The sequence below is a fragment of the Chiloscyllium punctatum genome, chromosome 16 (genome assembly GCF_047496795.1).
Source record: "Chiloscyllium punctatum isolate Juve2018m chromosome 16, sChiPun1.3, whole genome shotgun sequence".
Taxonomy (NCBI): Eukaryota; Metazoa; Chordata; class Chondrichthyes; order Orectolobiformes; family Hemiscylliidae; genus Chiloscyllium; species Chiloscyllium punctatum.
Window position 1 is genome coordinate 21,224,683 of NC_092754.1, and position 19,349 is coordinate 21,244,031.

The following is a 19,349-nucleotide window of genomic DNA, read 5'->3' on the forward strand; positions in this document are numbered from 1 at the left end:
ACTACGCATGTGCGGATTCCAATGTACGCATGCGCTTCTATTCCAGACACATCATAAAAGATTTACGTGTGACGTCATCCATAAATATCGCACTGCGCATGCGTGTTGAAGTGTGCACATTTTTGAAATTGGGTTGAGTGGTGGTTGACCGTCCTTTGACTTGATGGTCTTAACCTTAGCCTTCACCTTCACCTTTTTAAAAGGCTGATCGTACGGCTCAGTTATTACATGCAGTGCAGAACAAGTCCATGCTATCTTACATGTCCAATTCTGAACTGACGGCTCGTGCAGGCATCACAAACAGTAAATCGTGAAGCATGTAAGGAAGATAATAGCAGACATCGGGAAGCAAACGTGTGAGAGATGATGTTTAATCCAGACAAGTGTAAAGTATTCTATTTTGCGGGGAGGAATGAAGAAGGGCTGTATACATTTAAACTATACAGGTTCAGAGTGTAAGAAATAGTGATAACTCGAGATGGATGTTCATACGTCTTTGAAGGTGAAAGGACAAATAGAAAAAGTTATTTAAAAATGTAAATGGCTGTATAAAATAAAGGCAAACAATGCAAGAACAAAGACGTTTTGCTCAAACTTTATAATTAATGTTTAGGTCTCAGCTGGAGCATTTGTGATCATTTATAAGGAGACGAACCATTTATTGCAGGAGGTTATCAATGTACGTTAGCTGGACACAGCAATAGCAGGTAGAATTCAACCTTGAAAAGTGAGGAAATGCACTTGACGAGGGATATCAAGGGAAAGTATTATACTATGAATGGCAGGATCCTGGCATGACAGGAATATTTGTGTGTATATCCACAAATCCCTGGAAGTAGTGGAAGAAGGTAGACAACACAGGTAAGAAGGCATATGGGTAACTTACCTTTATTCACTGAGGGATAGAATACAAAAATGAGGTTATGCTAGAACTGTATTAAATGCTGGTAGGCCACAACTGGAGTACTACATGCAGTTCTGATCACCACATTATTAAGGAGGTCATGATTACACTAGAGAAAGCATAGAGGAGCTTTACCAGGATGCTGCCTGCTATAGAGCTATGAGGAAAGATTGGATAAACTGAGGCAGTTCTTGGATCACCAAAGATTTACAGGGTACTTAATGGAGGTGTATGAGACTTACGGGCTTACATAAGATAGATAGAAAGGCACATTTTCCATTAGGAGACAGTTCAGTAACCAGGGAGCACAGATTTAGGGTAAAAGAAAGGAGCTAAAAGAGGAGAGTTGAGAATTTTTTTCCACCCACAGAGTGGTGGGAGTCTTGAAGAGTGCACTGCCTGAAAGTGTGGTTCAGTCAAAAACTCAAAAATGCTGTTTTTTTCTCGGCATTCAGAAATAGATGGTGACATCTTGAAAAATGTCCATAATACAGAGGAAGAAGTACTGGATGTCTTGAAACTCATAGAAGTGGATAAATTCCCAGGTCCTGATCAGGTATACCCTAGAACTCTGTGGGAAGCTAAGGAAGTGATTGCTGGGCCCCTTGCTGAGGTATTTGTATCATCAATAGTCACAGGTGAGGTGCCAGAAGACTGGAGGTTGGCTAACATGGTACCATTATTTAAGAAAGGTGGTAAGGACAAGCCAGGGAACAATAGATCGGTGAGCCTGACGTTGGTGGTCGGCAAGTTGTTGGAGAGAATCCTGAGGGACAGGATTTACACACTTGGAAACGCAAGGACTGATTAGGGAGAGTCAACATGGCTTTGTGCGTAGGAAATCATGTCTCACAACTTGATTGAGTTTTTGAAAAAGTAACAAAGAGGATTGATGAGGGCAGAGCGGTAGATGTGATCTATATGGACTTCAGTAAGGCGTTCAACAAGGTTCCCCATGGGAAACTGGCTTGCAAGGTTCTCATGAAATACAGTGAGAACTAGCCATTTGGATACAAAACTGGCTCAAAGGTAGAAGACAGAGGGTGGAGGTGGAGGGTTGTTTTTCAGACTGGAGGCCTGTGACCAGTAGAGAGCCACAAAGATCAGTGCTGGGTCCACTACGTTTTGTTATTTATATAAATGATTTGGATATGAACATAGGAGGTATAGTTAGTAAGTTTGCAGATGACACCAAAATTGGAGGTGTAGTGGAAAGTGAAGAAAGTTACCTCAGATTACAATGAAATTTTGATCAGGTGGGCCAAAAGGGCTGAGGAGTGGCAGTTGGAGTTTAATTAAGATAAATGCAAGGTGCTGCATTTTGGGAAAGCAAGTCTTTGCAGGACTTATACACTTAATGGTAAGGTCCTAGGGAGTGTTGCTGAGCAAATAGATCTTGGAGTACAGGTTTATAGCTCCTTGAAAGTGGAGTCACAGGTAGATAGGTAGTGAAGAGGCATTTGGTATGCTGTCCTTTATTGGTCAGAGCATTGAGTACAGGAGTTGGGAGATCATGTTGCAGCTGTACAGGACGTTGGTTAGGCCATTGTTGTAATGTTGTGTGCAATTCTCGTCTCTTTCCTATCAGGGTTCAGAAAAGATTTACAAGAATGTTGCCAGAGTTGGAGGATTTGAGCTATCGGGAGAGTCTGAATAGGCTGTGGCTGTTTTCCCTGGAGTCGAAGACTGAGGGGTGACTGCATAGAGGTTTATAAAATCATGAGGGGCATGCATAGGATAAATAGACAGGTCTTGTGGGGGAGTCCTGAATAGAGGGCATAGATTTAGGGTGAGAGGGGAAAGAGACCGACGGGGCAATTTTATCACGCAGAGGGTGGTGCGTGTATGGAATGAGCTGCCAGAGGAAGTGGTGGAGGCTGGTACAATTGCAACATTTAAAAGGCATCTGGATGGGTATATGAATAGAAAGAGTTTGGAGGGATATGGCCAAGTGCTGGCAAATGGGACTAGATTAGGTTGGGATATCTGGTCAGCATGGACAGGTTGGAGCAAAGGTCTGTTTCTCTGCTGTACATCTCTATGACTCCATGACTTACACTACCTCCAAGGCAATGGGGCCAAAAGCTGGAAAATTGGATTTTTTTGTCAGATTTCCATTGACCAGCTGAATGGCTTCCTTCCATACTGTCAATATCTCAGCCTGAGAATTCTAGGCACTATACCTCAAATGCATTGGAGTGGGGGAAAGGAAACATTATTACGACGGTACCAGGAATACAAAACCCTTTAGTACGAGAGACACTAGGTAGTTTTGCTTATTAAAAGTGAGAAGAATTCAAAGTCGTGAACTGTTTTATGAGGAGAAACTATTTAGCGCACCAAAGAATACTGATTTCAAGTCATTCATAAGAGTCCATGAGGAAAGATCTACTGCTTGAGAGAGTGGCAGAAGATGACTCAATTACAGCTTCCAGAAGGAATGGGATAATCATGTGAAAGGGGGAAATATTCTGTACTTTGATGTGCAAGGGTCTGACTTACTGGGTAGATCTTTCACAGCTGACACAGAAAGGCGAGGCCCCAAGGCCCATTGTACGCTTTTAAGTCATTTTTCACATGATCTGTCTGAATGTGACTGTACAGAGAGTTGCTTTCCTGGAAGAGTGTTTCTCTTTCATTCCCGGTATAGAATTGAGACTCTAGAGTTCTGCTTTTGGTGTTGCACCCCCGATAGGCGGATCAAGGTCTCGACCATCTGTTCCTGGGGTTAAAAATAGTGCTGGGATTGGATCCTTTAAATCGGCTTCTCCTTATTCTACAGTGCGAGTCTGCCGCGAAGTGGGTCTATCATCCACAAAAAGTTTCATATGAAGTCACAGTCGAACTGCCTTTGGGCGTTGTTGACTTGGGAAAGAGCTATCCAGTAGTGTTGTTGAACTTGTGTGCAGTATTTCGAGGTTTAAGTGTGTCGTTTTACTGTTAACTCTGCACCTTCTCTGATCGGCTGGTAAATGTTATGTTAATGATATTGTCTGAACGCGGCAATGACGAACAAGACCCGAAACTGCAACCTCAAACTCAACAAATTTGCTTTCCACAAACTACGTCCATTTGTCTAAACACTTTGAGAAGTTTGGAGTTGGATTTAAACTCACATGATGATCTGGTCTGTTAAGTAAATATTGACTTTACAATTTCACGGCTGGCGGAAATGTCAATTTGTCCTCGTTAACTCGTTAAGCCCATTATACACTGATGCACCCAGGATTTTCGCTTCTCTGGTAACATTTCTGAGGTATTTTCGCCATTTTTTTAGACTGACGCTGCTATTTTGCTTCTTTGTGTGAGTACCGTTGTCTGTTGTACCGTTCCAGTCGTTTTCAGATAACGTTTGAATTGTAAGTTTATCTTTCCCCAACAGTGTCTGGAATGAAGAACGCAGTGTGGAAAGGAACGTTCACTCTCAGCTGCTATTTCCTGTCCTGCTGCTTACTTTAAACGTTGGTCTAAATGTATCAATGCTGAGAGAAACATTATTGCAAAACTGACATTCACATCCTCTCTTAATCAAAACAGCAGCCTCTCTATCATTGAAGCTCAGTTTGAAACACTTCAGTGGAATGAAGCCTTAAACCGAAACCACCTCCAGTGGTTAAACTGAACTTTAAAGATCTGAAGCAGTGGACTCCAGTTTCTTCGACGATCCCTCTTTAAAAAATTGTGCTATTTGATTTTTTCCGGTAGGTGCTGCTTGGCAACATTTGTCACCGTTTCAGCACACTAGCTTGTAGTATGTAGGAGTCACAAGTTGATTTGGTTATTTTCCCTAAGCATATTACAATAACAACTAGTATTTCTGTAGTACCTAAAACAATGCGATTGAAGTAACAAGTCCAAAAAGGGAAACGAAAACAGAAATTGTTGAACAACTCAGGGGGCCTGGCAGCGTCTGTGGAAGGTCAGCAAAGTTAACGCTGTCGGTCCAGTGACCCTTCTTCACTTATAGTCTGGCCATCAATGATGTAATGGGACAAAAAGAACAGGAGCGGCCAATCTTCGGGGAGCAAGTTTGTACAGGAATGGGAATAAATAAGGGACAGAAGATGAAGTGGCAGATTATTTATATTGAGGAAGAGATTTACAAAGCTAAACTGAGTAGGAAAAAACTGAAGGAATTTTGATGGAAAGTTGAGATTACTAAGTCTTCCTGATGGAGGGCTTAAGTCTAAAACGTCGATTCTCCTGCTCCTCCGATGCTGCCTGACTTGGTGTGCTTTTCCAGCACCACACTCTCGACTCCTCCTTGCGATTACTAAAGCCTAAATACTGTCTCAATGGTGAAGTATTTTTTTTAATAATGTGGCAACTTTTCACTGTTTATCGAATTATTTCAAAATACAAATTGCTAAATTTATTGAATTTAGTTTTTCAGCTTGTCCTCATAGCAATCCTGCCATGTCTGGCTTGCGTATTCAAGATACCTCAATATTTGATTTGATTGATTGAATTTATTAATGCCATATGTATCTAGGTACAGTGAAAGGTTTTGTTTTATATGCAGAACTGGCAGATCATACCATACAAAGAACATAGGGTGATCGAACAAAGCGAGGAATACAATGTTACAGCTGCAAAGAAGGTGCTCAAAAACAAGGTCAATATTAGATTTCAAATTTGAGAGTTGCTTCCCCAATCTGTAATTCAGGATCCAAAAAACTCAGTTGGTTGTTCTTTGCCTTTCAACTGGTTTAGTTATGAAGTACTGTTGGGCATTCTGATGACCAGTCAGACAAATGTGCAAGTAGACATTCTACTTATTAAAGAGAACTGAATGGTGACCTGAATGTTCAGCAGTGGTACAAGTCCAATTCTCAACAGAAAGAGGATTTAATGAGAATCTACTAGGAAGATGACCTTGACTATATATCTTGAAAGCGGGCTGTTGAAAATAATTTGTCTTCTCAACTAGTCTTCAATAATGAAAACTATTTCCTGCAGACATTAAGAGCTTCTCCTGTTAAATCCTGTCTCACTAAATCTTAGTTCCTGTCCAATTTGAATGTTATGGAGATAATAGGTTCTGATTCACCCATCTCCTGAATGAGTTCATTACTGACCCACCAAAACAAAGACTGTAGAGAGAAAGGAAGGAAATAACTACTGAACCTTGGTCATTTGCAAATACAGTGGTCACAATATCATGAAACTTGCTCTGGGCTTGGGTGTTTCAAACATAGTGTATTTCATGTGGAATCTGTAGCTCCAATTTATTTAAAGGTTGAACCTTTTTTCTTGCAGGTAACTAGTAATGGTGAATACAGAGCAAAGCGACAAAGGGCAGGTGTTCAAATCAGACAGTAGTTCTAGTGATGGCTTCCAAGAGAGTTCACGCAGTTCAACACCTGGCCCTGATTCTGACCGACTCCATGAAAAGATGCGTCGACGTATTGAATCAGGGGACAAGTGGTTCTCCTTGGAGTTCTTCCCTCCTCGAACTTCAAGTGGTGCTGTTAATCTGATCTCCAGGTCAGCCTTGGGACACAGAGCAACAATCAATGGCTGGGTGTACAGAAGCTGTGTGCAAGGTTGGACTTGCTGGGTTCTGTGAACTGGGTAAATAGGGTTGCTGTGAGGAATTAACCAGCATCTTAAAGTGGGGGAGGAAATGAAAAGAAAATTTACAAAGTAGACATTCCCCCAAACTGGATGTTGCATTGTTCTGTCATTGGGTGTTGGTTAATCTGTATAATCCTAGCCTTATTTGGAAGTAAGTGGAACCCTGCCCTGTTATTCATATCTTCCTGTTTTTGTTTGCTGGGAACAGGAATGAGTTTTACAAAACATCATTCACAGGATATGGCTGGTCCAGCATTTATTGCCTATCCCTAGTTGCCCTTGAGAAGGTGGGAGTAAGCTACCTTAAAGTTGTTGTAATCCATTGTTGGTAGGCTCACAATGACATTAGGGAGGGAGTTCCAGGGTTTTCCAGCCCAGCAACACTGAAAGTGATATATTTCTAAGTGTGGATCCAAGTGGCTTGGAGTGCAACTTGAAGGTGGTGGTGTTTCAATGTACAGAGGAACCTCAATTATCCAAATTTTGGATTAGGAACCTCAATTATCCAAATTTCGGATTATCTGGACAAGATCACAAGGTCCCAATGCTTGGCTAAACCATGTTATCCAGCATTCGATTATCTGAATGTTTGATTTAACCGAACAAAATAGTCCCTGCCCATGTCGTTCGGATAATCGAGGTTCCTCTATATCTGCTGTGCTGGTCCTTCCAGATGGAAGTATTCATGGATTTTAATTTGCATATCTTACTGATTGTATGGACATATTGTCAAAAGCATCACTCATGAAATGATGAACTGTTAATTCTGAAAGCAGTGCTTGTTCTGGAGTGGGTTCAGGAAATTCCTGGAGCAGATTTAATGTGGTGTGGCCTATGATGGTGCTGAAGTGGCTGCCTTATTGGAGCAGTCAGAACTAGTCAATTGTACCACCAATTGGTGACCAGTACTCTTCCCAATGCAAATATCCAGACTGACAGTCAGTCTGCTTTATACTGACTGGAGTGAAATAACCAAAGCTGAGCCATAAGTTCCTCAGCCATAAAGATAAATAATACAAGGGAAAACAAACTGTAAGGTTGGAGACATACACTGGAATGTTTCAGAGAGAACACTAATGCCCTCAAATAAGTATGGTCAGAATCAATTTATGTGTCGGGTTGAGGATCATTTGGTATCAACTTCTGTTTCTTCCCACAATGCACAAAATGCAAGATGACCACCTGGTTCCATCAGGATGTCCAAACCTGTCATGTGCTGTGTGGTTGTGATTAGGTTAACACCTTGAAAACATGTTTTAGGTTTCCTTTTCTCCTATCAAATGTTCCTCTGCTGAAAGTCACAACCTAGGCTGAACCCAGTTCCAATGTGCCTTTTCTTGAGTGATGGCTCTTGCTCCATTATGTGTTGTTCTTTCTTGTATCAAATTACAAATTTCACACATGTATTAATGGGGCATTACAGATTAAACTGGAGCTCACCTTTAGTTGTTGGAGTAGAGTCGATTTTCTCTTGTTTCCTCCCTAACCTGGCTACTGAAGCCAACTGCAGTATTCTGCCCTAGCTCTGATATAAATGGTTTACAGCAATGAAGCGTAATTTGTATGGCTCTCTGTTTAAGCTTACTGAATCAGTGGAGAATCCAAACTTGGGAATTGATCATTTATACTTTGAGATGACTTGTTACAATTTGCTGACCATGGCCTTTGTTTTGATTTAGGTTTGACCATATGGCTGTTGGTGGACCACTCTTCATTGATGTAACTTGGCATCCTGCTGGGGACCCAGGCTCTGACAAAGAGACTTCCTCTATGATGATAGCTAGTACAGCAGTAAATTACTGTGGCCTGGAGACATTGTTGCATATAACCTGTTGTAATCAAACCAAGGATGAGCTCTCACGGCACCTACACAAGGCTCGTAATCTGGGTCTGAAGAATATACTCGCGCTCCGTGGTGGTGAGATATTGATCAGTGTCCCGCTCTATGTCTCTTCACTTTACACTTTTCTCATCCTACATTAGGGATGTTTTTGGTTTGGTGTCCTGAACTCAAGAGTGAATTCACATCTCCCTATCGTCTACCTTATTTCTAACATTTACGGTGGAGACACATGGAAGAGAAGAAAAGGCTATCCTCTTGACGTATTGCAAGATCACCCAATTATATTGTTTTTATTATCAACATGTCTGGACCTATGAAGAACTCAAAGTTTAAACCTGGAGCTGTTTTTGTATTGAGGTGCCTTGGGTTCGATAGTGATATGCTCCCAAAGGTAGCATGCCACCAGCTGTCCCAATTTGCTCAACACCCTTGTGAATGTAGAAAGCTTACTCTGTTTAACACTGAGCTCAAAGGTTTCCCATCAAAACCAGCATTCAGTTCAGGCCAGCTAGAAAACTATTCAATTAATTTCTATATCTACGATTGCTGATAGTGTTCTAGCACCAAGTGTTCTAATTCAGGTTACATTCACCAATGAGACAACAATACCAAGATTGATATTTTTCAAAGCTCCATAACTATGCATTCAAACACGGCAAATCAAAGAGTAAGAAACAGTAACACATTTATGAGGGCTTGAGTAATTCATGCCACTCATCTGTCAGATTTCCAAGAGGCTATCCTGTTGTGTCTAAAATAACATGAGACAGGCAAAGATACATAGCTTCCCCCAACCCACCAATGACCTGAAGTACTATTGATTTGCTGTATATAATATTACAGTAAAAGACAGTTGGGTGCAAAGATAAGGAAGGATCTATTAACCACTCTTAACCTGTTGACTGACAATGAGCAACATTCAAATTATCCAGTCAATTCTACACTTCCCCACCAGACAAAATAGAGTGAGGGAGACAGGAGTCAGATGATGAAAAGTGGTTGTCGTTCCACGGTTTGATGGATTGTACAGACCTTAAACATAATTTTTTTTTCTGTCTGCAGATCCCATGGGTGATGAGTGGAAGGTTGAAGAAAAAGGATTCAATTATGCTAGTGATTTGGTCAAGCATATACGCTCTGAGTTCCAAGATTACTTTGATATCTGTGTTGCTGGTGAGCTCAGTTTTGCGCAATAAGTTTCTTAGTGTTCTGTTCTCATTACCTTAAATCAAGTTGACTTAAATGTTACTTCCTTGCAGGTTACCCAACAGGGCACCCAGAATGTGACAGTTACAAGGAGGACCTCAGACACCTGAAGGCAAAGGTAGATGCTGGTGCAGACTTTGTTATCTCACAACTCTTCTTCAAACCTGAAACCTTCATTACATTTTTCAAGGACTGTCGTGCAATTGGAATTACTTGTCCTATTCTGCCAGGAATCTTCCCCATTCAGGTATGTACAAACAGAAGGCTTGGGGGCATCTGGGATTCCAGTTCAGAATTTGACATACCTTGTTGCGTAGGCCTTACATTGAAGCATTAATTTCACATAGTTACCTGCAGGAGTGCAACATTTTCTTTCTCATTCTGTAAATTGGTACAATTCAGATTATTAATTTCATACATCTCTTCCTTCTATCCTGTGGCAGGGGTATCACTCATTACGACAGCTGGTCAAGCTCTCCAAGCTACAGGTACCTCAGGAAATCAAAGATGTAATTGAACCAATCAAAGATAATGACGCTGCCATTAGGAATTATGGTATTGACTTGGCCACTGACATGTGCAAGGTTCTGTTGGAATCAGGATTGGTGCCAGGGCTCCATTTCTACACCTTGAACCGAGAGGTGGCAACTGTGGAGATTCTGAAACGACTGCGGTTATGGACTGAGGACCCTAGGTAGGTTTGAATAGATAAGGTAAATAACATGATCATTTCAGTTCACTTAACCAGCATTAGAAAAAATGTAATGATGCTAGCTAAATTCTGGATGTACCTGCCCTTTGTTTATTCATTAATTTGCATTCTAGTACATGATAGGACTTCATTTTCAGAAAGGGAGAGGATACTGTTATTGTAATCTTGAGTCCACTATCAGTTGCTTGAATGTATCATAGATTTGTCCTTTTTGTATTGAGGTCATTGTCATGGGAGTAGGTGTGTTTTAACCCCTTAAATTTCTCTTTCCCTATCCTCATTCAGGCGAGCCTTGCCATGGATCACCAGTGCCAATCCAAAGCGAAAGGTTGAGGATGTTCGTCCAATATTCTGGGCTTCAAGGCAGAAGAGTTATATCTACAGAACACAGGATTGGGATGAATTTCCCAATGGAAGATGGTATGGTCATTTAAATCATGATTGTGTTGAGACTGTGAACAATTGTATGAAGGTTCAGTATTTCAACAGTTAATCACTTGACAAAGATTGCTATTGTAAATATTTGGCAATATATTAGTGCTGGTAGTTGAGCTTTATTAGTGTATGGTGTGTGATATCCACCTCAATTGTGGAAAAACATCTAGAAATATAATTCTCAATTCAGCCCTTCCAAACTTAGAGTCATAGAAATGTACAGCATGGAAACAGACTCTTCGGTCCAACCTGTCCATGCCAACCAGATATCCCAACCCAATCTAGTCCCACCTGCCAGCACCTAGCCCATATCCCTCCAAACCCTTCTGATTCATATACGCATCCAAATGCCTCTTAAATGTTGCAATTGAGTAAGGGTTTGAGCCATGTAACGTCAGGTTGAAATACTGGTGGTTACAGGTCTCTTCAATTTAATTTTGATGGGATTAATCTGGAATATTCCAATCCTAAATGAGCTAAACTGTGGTTTATTTTCTCTCATGCACTGGGTCTATTCAGTAAAATATTGCCAACAATAACATGAAAGTTTATTTAATTTTCTGCTCCCTTAAAGATGGCAACCAATTTACAGAAGGTAACTACAGATAACATTAATTGAACAATTATGGCAATGCTACTGAGAAGAGGTCAGTGTCTGCATTGTGTGATTTTATATTTGTTGTTTCAGGGGGAACTCATCATCTCCTGCATTTGGTGAGCTGAATGATTATTATCTCTTCTATCTGAAGAATAACTATTCCAAAGACGAGCTGCTGAAGATGTGGGGGGAGGAGCTAGTAGATGAGAAAAGTATCTTTGATGTTTTCACAGCATATATCTCTGGTGAATCCAACAGCCATGGCGAAAAGGTAATGGGCTGCTGTGATCTAATCAAACTATGTTAAGAAATTGCTGTTATTTATTGTAACTAATTTAGAAGCATTGAGTTTTAAATTCAGTAGTAGTTTATGGAAGTTTAACATGAAGTTAATGCCATTTCATACTAAGTTCTTACTCTCCCAACTGTTTATACAAGCTGCTACCAGGTGAAATTACAGTGTAATGGAGTCTTGAGGCTTCAAATTTTCAACTTCTTTTTTAATGGGTGGCTTTGCTGATTATTATCAGAGTGTTTCAATTTTCATGCACACTTGCTGTTTATGTGTTATGTTATATATTGAGTTGCCAAAGTCCAAAACTGTAAGCCTTGGGGTTTATACCCTACCTTCATCTCATTGAACTTGTCAGTATTTCAGACTACTGCACAATTTAACTAACACAACCTGGTGTGAACAGTTGTCTGCCGCATCAACACACCACCGGGTTCCTTGGCCAATAGTTTTGCCTCCAACCTGCTGCAAGGCTCAGCACAAGTTTGAAGAACAGCATCTCATTTAATGCTTAGCAACCCTGCAGCTTCCAGAACTCAATATGGAGCTCAATAATTTTCGGGCCTGGACATCACCTTCTATGTCCTTTGCCTACCCCCACACCCTAGGCCTCATGATCACATGGGCTGCTTTCAGCACAGCTGACCTATTTTCATATACTTATGGTACCCATTAACAGCATGTGTTTCTCCCTGCGATACCATTATCCAGCCCTTTGTCCACCCAATTGTCTTTCTTACCTCTCATTCATTTATCCTCTGCCTTCAGTACATATACCACCTTTTCTTGCTACTGCTAGTTCTAATGAAGGGTCATTGGACCCAAAACATTGACTTTGCTTTCTCTCTACAGATGCTGCCAGACCTGCTGAGTTTCTCCAGCAATTTCTGTTTTTGTTTCTGGATTGATTTTTGTTTTCCAAAGAGTAATCCATCAGAATACTGCAGTGATAATAATCCTAATGGGTTGTGATAATATGTTCGATCATCTGGACTTAAAGAACCTGAGGATCAAATTTCCGGAATTATTAAATTAAATCTTCTTTCAAATGTCAGGATAAATGGTAGAGATAATGGGAAAAAAAACTGAATTGAAGAGTTTCAGGATTAAGGGATGGTCATGAATCAAATGGACATATTGGCAATGGCTTCTAAATTGTGAACAAACAAAACCTTTCCAACTAAAGAGAATCACTTTGGGTCTGGCAGCCTTCGGCTTACAGTGCAGAACTCAAATGTTTGAAATATCCAGTTTTTAAATGGATAATTTATATTTTAATTGAGCAGAAACTGAACGAGATGAGCCATATGAATACTTAGCCTCTGGTTTACTCTTGTCGGCAAGAAATTCTGCAGTGAGTAACTCGCCTCCTATCTCCCTAATACAACACATAAGTCAGGAGTGTGATGGAATACTCTGCACTTGCCTGAATGGGTGCAGCTCCAACAATTCTCAAGGAAGCTGAAACCGTCTGGGATAAAGCAGCCTATTTGATTGCGACACTGACTAACATCTTCAATAAACAATTTCTTGACCACCGGCACACATGGCATCATGTAGCATCGACAAGTTGCAGTGTTCCTTCACCAGCACTTTCCAAGACTGCGGCCTCTCCTGCCTAGAAGAACAAGAACAGAATACAAAAAACTGCAACTTCCCCTCCAAGATGCGTACCAGCTTGACCCAGAACATTTGTTGTTTCTTCACTGCTGGTAAAGATCCTGGAAATCCCTTACTAACAGCACCATTGCCTGTATCAGTTTAAAAAAAATGTTGTTCACCATCACTAGCTCCAGGCCAATTAGGGATGGTCAATAAATGCTGGCCCAGCCATCTATAAGAGATTTTTTTTATAAAAAAAAGGAACTCCCAGTGACTTCAGATTTGTGTATTCTCAGGTGACCTGTTTGCCCTGGAATGATGAACCTTTGGCACTAGAAACATCTCTGATGAAAAAAGAACTGGAGAAAGTGAATCGAATGGGAATTCTCACAATAAACTCCCAGCCTAACATCAATGCTCGACCATCAACCGACCCCATTGTGGGTTGGGGACCAGAGGGAGGCTTTGTTTTTCAGAAGGTATGTGTAAAGAGAATGTTAGGAGTGTAAAAGGATGCTTCTGTTGGTTTAGAAATTGCTAGTTTGGAAGAGAGGCCCTGAGAAGCACCTATGTATTTACTCTATGGCTGAATCCTACTCTTCATTCTACAGGCTTACCTTGAGTTTTTTACCTCCTCTGAAAACGTACCTATTCTACTTAAAGTTCTCAAGAATTACAAAACACGAGTGAACTACCAGATTGTAAATGTGAAGGTAAGGACAAAGCAGTCATGGATGGAGCCACAGTAAAGAATATAACTTAATTGTTGTTACTTTAAGAACAAAACTGAAGAGTTTCCTTTGCATCTATAGATTGTTCTTTAGTTTCTCATTCATTTGAAGGTTATTAGAGATTTACTGATAACTTCAATCAGGAAATTAAGCAGGAGTTTTCTATCTCTGGGCCTAGGGAGAGGCTGGTCATACTCAATGAAATATTTGAGCTTGTTGGCTAGAAGCCGACATAGACCCATCCTAACCTTGGGTCGAGATTTGAAAAGATGCTGCCTTTGTGACAGTACTTCCTATCCTAATTAGACTACCTACGAGCATCACAAACTTTGCTAACTAGTCCACTAGCACATTTCCTTTGTTACATGTGACTGCTCATTTGAACTGTGCTCCTCTGCAGTGGAGGCCAAAGTAACAGGGATACCATGAGGTATGCCCAGTATAGAGCTCTAAATTTTGGGTATATCACAGGGTGCATCAGCACTGAAATGCTGTGACAGCACAATCTCTCCTCAATGCTCATAATCCTGCAGCTTCAGTAGACATGAACTCAGATGGAAGAGCCCATTCTGTGAGCCTTTGCTGCTCTCTGTTCTCACATGGCAAAATTTCAGGGAGTCCACAAAAATTTGAGTAGGATTGCAGTGCAGAATAACCAAATCAGCCCTTTAGACTGACACTTGGGTAATAACTGTAAATAATCAGTTGTAGATTCACTCAACCCAGCATAGGAGGCTAACCGCTTCCTCCACCACTGAAAGCCAGCAACCAGTTTCTCTTGGACATGAGACAAGGAGCACAGAAAAGCAGCTCTTTTTTTGGGGTCTGCAGCATAACATTTACCAAGGGGACTAAACGAGCCACAGTCTAATTTTTGGAATGTAACTAATTCTACATTTCAATTTCTCAAACGTTGTACTGACTTTGTATTCAACCGAAATGGGATAATTGCAAAATTGTAGCCATTTTCAGCATGTTCATAAGCTAATGTTGGAATGTTTCTCGTGTTGCAGGGTGAGAATATAAATAATGCCTTCGATCTGCAGCCAATTGCAGTTACATGGGGGATTTTCCCTGGACGTGAGATAATTCAACCAACAGTGGTTGATCCCGTCAGCTTCATGTACTGGAAGGTAATGGATCAATTCTTGTCAAGAATAGAGTACTATAATCTGTTAGGTTGCTTTGTGAAGTCATTATGGATGTATTTTTAACTATTCTGTCTCTGTCTTTTCTCTGCAATGAATGTGAACACTGATCCTCAGAATACCCACATGTAAGTGTGGCAGCTCCCAAAATATGTCTTGGGATTTCTGCTAGTGGTTGATTGATTACTTAAAGACATGGTACAGCACCTTTTCCACTCAATTAATCAACATTAGAATTTCTTACTCATATTAATCCCCTACCACACATCGGATAAAGGCACAAGTATACATTCTCTGTACAATTTGGTGCAAAAGTGTACGAATAGGCCAGAGGGGGATGTCTATGTGGGGAAAGAGGGATGCAGTGTGTGTTTAGGTGTAGTGGAAAGTAGTCTGCAGACTTGGAAATGCTGTTATTTCTTCTCAGGATGAAGCCTTTGCCCTGTGGATTGAACGATGGGCCAAATTGTACCCAGCAGGATCTCCGTCACGACAGATAGTTCAGGACATCCATGACAACTATTACCTGGTCAATCTCGTGGATAATGACTTTCCATTTGAAAACTGTCTCTGGCAGGTTATTGATGATCTCTTCAAGTTAAAAGCATCTGAAAACACTTGTGCATCAATGACTTGTGATGTCACTGTGAGACCATGAAATTGCGTTGTACAGGACAACCAACTGACAACTAGACTTTGTATAGGGAGACTACCTCACAATCTCCCATGTACAAGCTAGAATCTTTGTTCTGCTGGAATGGACTTTTACTGTAGCATTTGACTCTATTTGCTGTAATTGCTTGTGACTTTGCACTGCGACGTTGCAATATTTTCACAGCTCTTTGAGTGCAAGCACTAGGCTGAGTGAGGTCATGGTTAAGGATTATGTGGAGATTCTGTTTAGTATTTCTCTGCATTCCTCTGGTTGAAGGCAGTGTTTGAATCTGAGAACATATCAAATGCTTGTTATTCATGTAGAGATGATAGTGAATCATACTTGGGCCAGATAGAGAAAGGGGAGTCACATCTGAAACTCATTTTCTTTACTCAATATCCAGAAGTGTGCTGTCCAACATACAGTGGACTAACCAGGCCAGGAATAGTGTGCCTGTGTGTATCGTCCCAGTATGCACCTGGCATCTACTCTACTAGGCGGTCACTGAGATACTAAGCTTCATAAGAAATTATTTCACTCCCAAGGCAAAAGGGATCAGGAATGAACAGCTGACAGAAGCAGCTGGGGCATGTTTCCTGGATAATGGAATGATGTTTGCCAATCCTGGGCCACCTCCAGTCATCATATCAGCATCAAATCAGATTCAGTTGATATCTCATCATCAAAGGCGGTGTCTGGGATGAGCAGCAAAGTGGCTTAAACTTTTATATAGTTTAAAATTTGCACAGTCTGCAGAACAACTGGCTATAGTTGTTATTCACCTTGAGAATTCTGACTCCTGTTTTCAAACTCTTTGAAACGGGGTAGAACTAGTAAACTATACGTTTATCTTGTTTTGCAGGAATAATGTATTGATTTTGTATATATCCATTTGTTTAAATAGCACTCCTAACCCTCATTTAAGCTAAGTTTAGGAATCAGTCTTAGCAGAAGTTAGCACTAAGATTGAGCTGCCAAATTCAGTATTGTTGCAAATAAACATATTGCTGGAAGCTAAGACTAGGTAAAGATCTATTGTGATAATTGACAAAAATACAACCATAAGATTATGCTGTGACAATGGAAATAGTGAACAGTTGTGGGAATTGCAGGGCTTGGCCTCTTGGAGTCCATGCTAGAGAAAGCCATACTACACTGGTTGGACATGAAAGCAGACTGTTTTCTGGCTGTGCAATGATCAAACCTTTAAAACTGCTTTTAAGTGTCAACTTGTCTCAATGTTGGCACTCCTCTTTAAAGCATGAAGTTGCAGATTTCAGAAATACAAAGTTGTTATGGTGCAGCAGGTTATTTGGACAATTGTGTCTGCACCATCTTTCCAATGAACATTTCAGTTTGTGCCATTCTCCTATAACCCTGCAGATTAGAAATGTTTTGACAACAGTCTCATTCCCCTTTTGAAAGCTTTGTCCAGACTCATGGTTTATGAGTAGAATCATCTACCAGAATTCCCCTCCGCCTTCTATTCTCCAGTCTTTCATCCCTGGAATCATCCTCCAGAATCTTCTCTGCCATGTCTTCAAATACCCTTGTATCTGTCCTTGTGTGACACTCAGTACTCCAGTTGAAGCCAAGGTTTGTCTAATGCAAGTTTAATGCAATCTCCTTGGTGTTGTACTCTAAACTCCAATTAATAAAGCCTAGGGTACTGTAATTAACCCAAAGGACTTTTATTGCTGCTGAGACAAAAAAAAATCCCTAATTGACTTTCTTGCTAAAATCTCAATTGCTGATATGGCAAGAAGGGGTATCTATCCTGGGCCAACTTGCCCAATTATTTGCTCTTCTCACCACCACCTTTGCCATCGCCAGGGAGGAAGAAGTTGTATCCTAGGTCATTAATAGATGAGGAAATCTATTAGAAACCTTTCTGCAGCCTGAAAAACATCCATTAATAACTACTCTTTGTTACCTCTCTCAGCCAAGTTTGTCTCCTAGTTGTGACTGCCCCTTTTAATCCATGAACTACAACTGCTCAAGTCTGCTGTGTGTCTAGTTTCCTTAATTTCAACAGTGAGTACACTGTTTTCTGAAGTAAATGATTGATAAGTAAAGTGCTTTGGGAAGTCCTAAAGTTGTAAAAGATGCGCTGTACATATACATTGTTTGTCATGCTAGGAACTGTACTAAGCTAGTGAGACTTTAGTGGTAAGGAACCCTAGCACCAGGAATTAGTAGGTTATTGCTGAACAGGTTCCAACTTGTTTAAAGTATGAACTGGGGTTTTATGTCAAGCTGCAATCTGGATATTCTACATGGGATGAACATAACTTGTGACATTTAGTGCTTAAGATTTATATACACAGCAAGGAGTTAATATAAGGATACAACCTACAACATAAGTTGCTTTGAGGGTCATTAATAAGGGCTCAAGTTTTAAATATCCACACCACTGTTGAACAGATGTTGGATGGGGGAAGTGCAGTATGTAGAGGATTAGTGTGTGAAAGTTCAGACAGCCACAGTATTTTTTTCAGTTAGTAATTATAAAAACAAAGCGCTGAAAGTGTTAAATGCAGTTCATACAATATTTATACTCTACCTTATCTTTTAATTGATTTGTATAAACAAAAAGTAGAAGACAATCAATTAATCTGTCATGTTGCTTCGTGCAGGCACGGTCTTGTTCTTGCCTCTGAGTCAGAAATTCCCATTTTGAGTTCTACCATACGACATGATAGTCAAACAATGCAGCCAAATAGACTGACAATTAATCTTTAAATCATTCCAACACACATCAGTGTAGGAGTTCCTGGTCTGCCATCTGATGAAAATAAAGGTAGACTCTCGTTAATCAGTTAGACATATGTGTTGTCATCTGAAAGTGCATGACACCATAACACTTTGGACACAGTTATCTGTAACACACCATACAGTCAAGCAAACACTCCCTCACCCTCTCAGCGCCGTAATCTGCAGATTTGTTACCTTATCATCTGCTCAAATATGGTGCCTGCAACTTTACAAGCATTCACCTCATATAGTGCACCTCATTAACTGGGTGCCTTCTAGGTATTTCTGTATTGCTAGCTCATAATAACACAACCCCATTAATCTATGAATATATGTAAAAGGAGCATAATATGAGCTGATCTACCAATTCTGTCCTCGACATTTTTGAATTAACTTTATCAGATGATATTACACACTACTGGAGTAGGTGGGCCTTGAATTGGAATCTCCTGGTTCAGAGGAAAGGACACTACCACTACACAAGAACCCCTCAAGCCTGCCCTATTTGTTTCTCCAACACACCAATAATATCATGATCACCTAAAACAATACCAACTTTCCATTTCAGATTTGGAGATATTTTTCTAAGAGACACTTCAAGTCTGCCCCAGATATCTTTAGTCAACCTGTTCAGGAATGTTATTACACACCTCTGGAACAGGTGGGACTTGAACCTGGGGTCTTTTGGCTCAGAGGTGTGGATGCTACCACTATGATACAAGTGTCCATTTAAGTCCGCCCTATGCCTGCTAGTTCAATGACCATCAGATGTCACTCTCACAATCTCCTTGGACAGGGTGAAAAAAACCTATAATAAGTAAAGGCCAGTTTTGGGAAAATCTCCATTAATCTGATTGAACTCTGATCCCGGTAATTTACCCAAATATAGAAA

At 40.5% G+C, this 19,349-nt stretch overlaps 1 protein-coding gene across 8 annotated transcripts; it reads left to right on the plus strand.

Moving 5' to 3' along the window:
- Nucleotides 1-106: 106 nt before the first annotated feature.
- Nucleotides 107-16,721, plus strand: mthfr (methylenetetrahydrofolate reductase (NAD(P)H)). 8 transcript variants are annotated; one of them, XM_072586439.1, is made up of 13 exons: nucleotides 3,571-4,160; nucleotides 5,427-5,519; nucleotides 6,164-6,391; nucleotides 8,161-8,399; nucleotides 9,387-9,497; nucleotides 9,584-9,777; nucleotides 9,974-10,224; nucleotides 10,528-10,662; nucleotides 11,366-11,546; nucleotides 13,466-13,648; nucleotides 13,781-13,882; nucleotides 14,914-15,033; nucleotides 15,476-16,721. In XM_072586439.1, the coding sequence occupies exons 3-13, from the start codon at nucleotides 6,174-6,176 to the stop codon at nucleotides 15,704-15,706; spliced, it is 1,965 nt and encodes a 654-aa protein (XP_072442540.1). In that variant the 5' UTR covers nucleotides 3,571-4,160; nucleotides 5,427-5,519; nucleotides 6,164-6,173; the 3' UTR covers nucleotides 15,707-16,721. The 8 variants fall into 8 exon arrangements, with proteins under 8 accessions (XP_072442541.1, XP_072442540.1, XP_072442543.1 ...); XM_072586436.1 differs by lacking the exon at nucleotides 5,427-5,519 and adding an exon at nucleotides 4,287-4,605 and having other exon boundaries at nucleotides 3,572-4,160; XM_072586437.1 differs by lacking the exon at nucleotides 5,427-5,519 and adding an exon at nucleotides 4,442-4,605 and having other exon boundaries at nucleotides 3,572-4,160.
- The last annotated feature ends 2,628 nt before the right edge of the window (nucleotides 16,722-19,349 follow it).

Bases quoted from the DNA above. Each gene is read 5' to 3' on its own strand.
- mthfr (XM_072586440.1), top strand. From the start codon at position 6,174: ATGGTGAATACAGAGCAAAGCGACAAAGGGCAGGTGTTCAAATCAGAC. The intron at 10,225-10,527 runs GTAGGTTTGAAT...ATCCTCATTCAG, and splicing joins TTATGGACTGAGGACCCTAG to GCGAGCCTTGCCATGGATCA. The intron at 11,547-13,465 runs GTAATGGGCTGC...GTGTATTCTCAG, and splicing joins CCAACAGCCATGGCGAAAAG to GTGACCTGTTTGCCCTGGAA.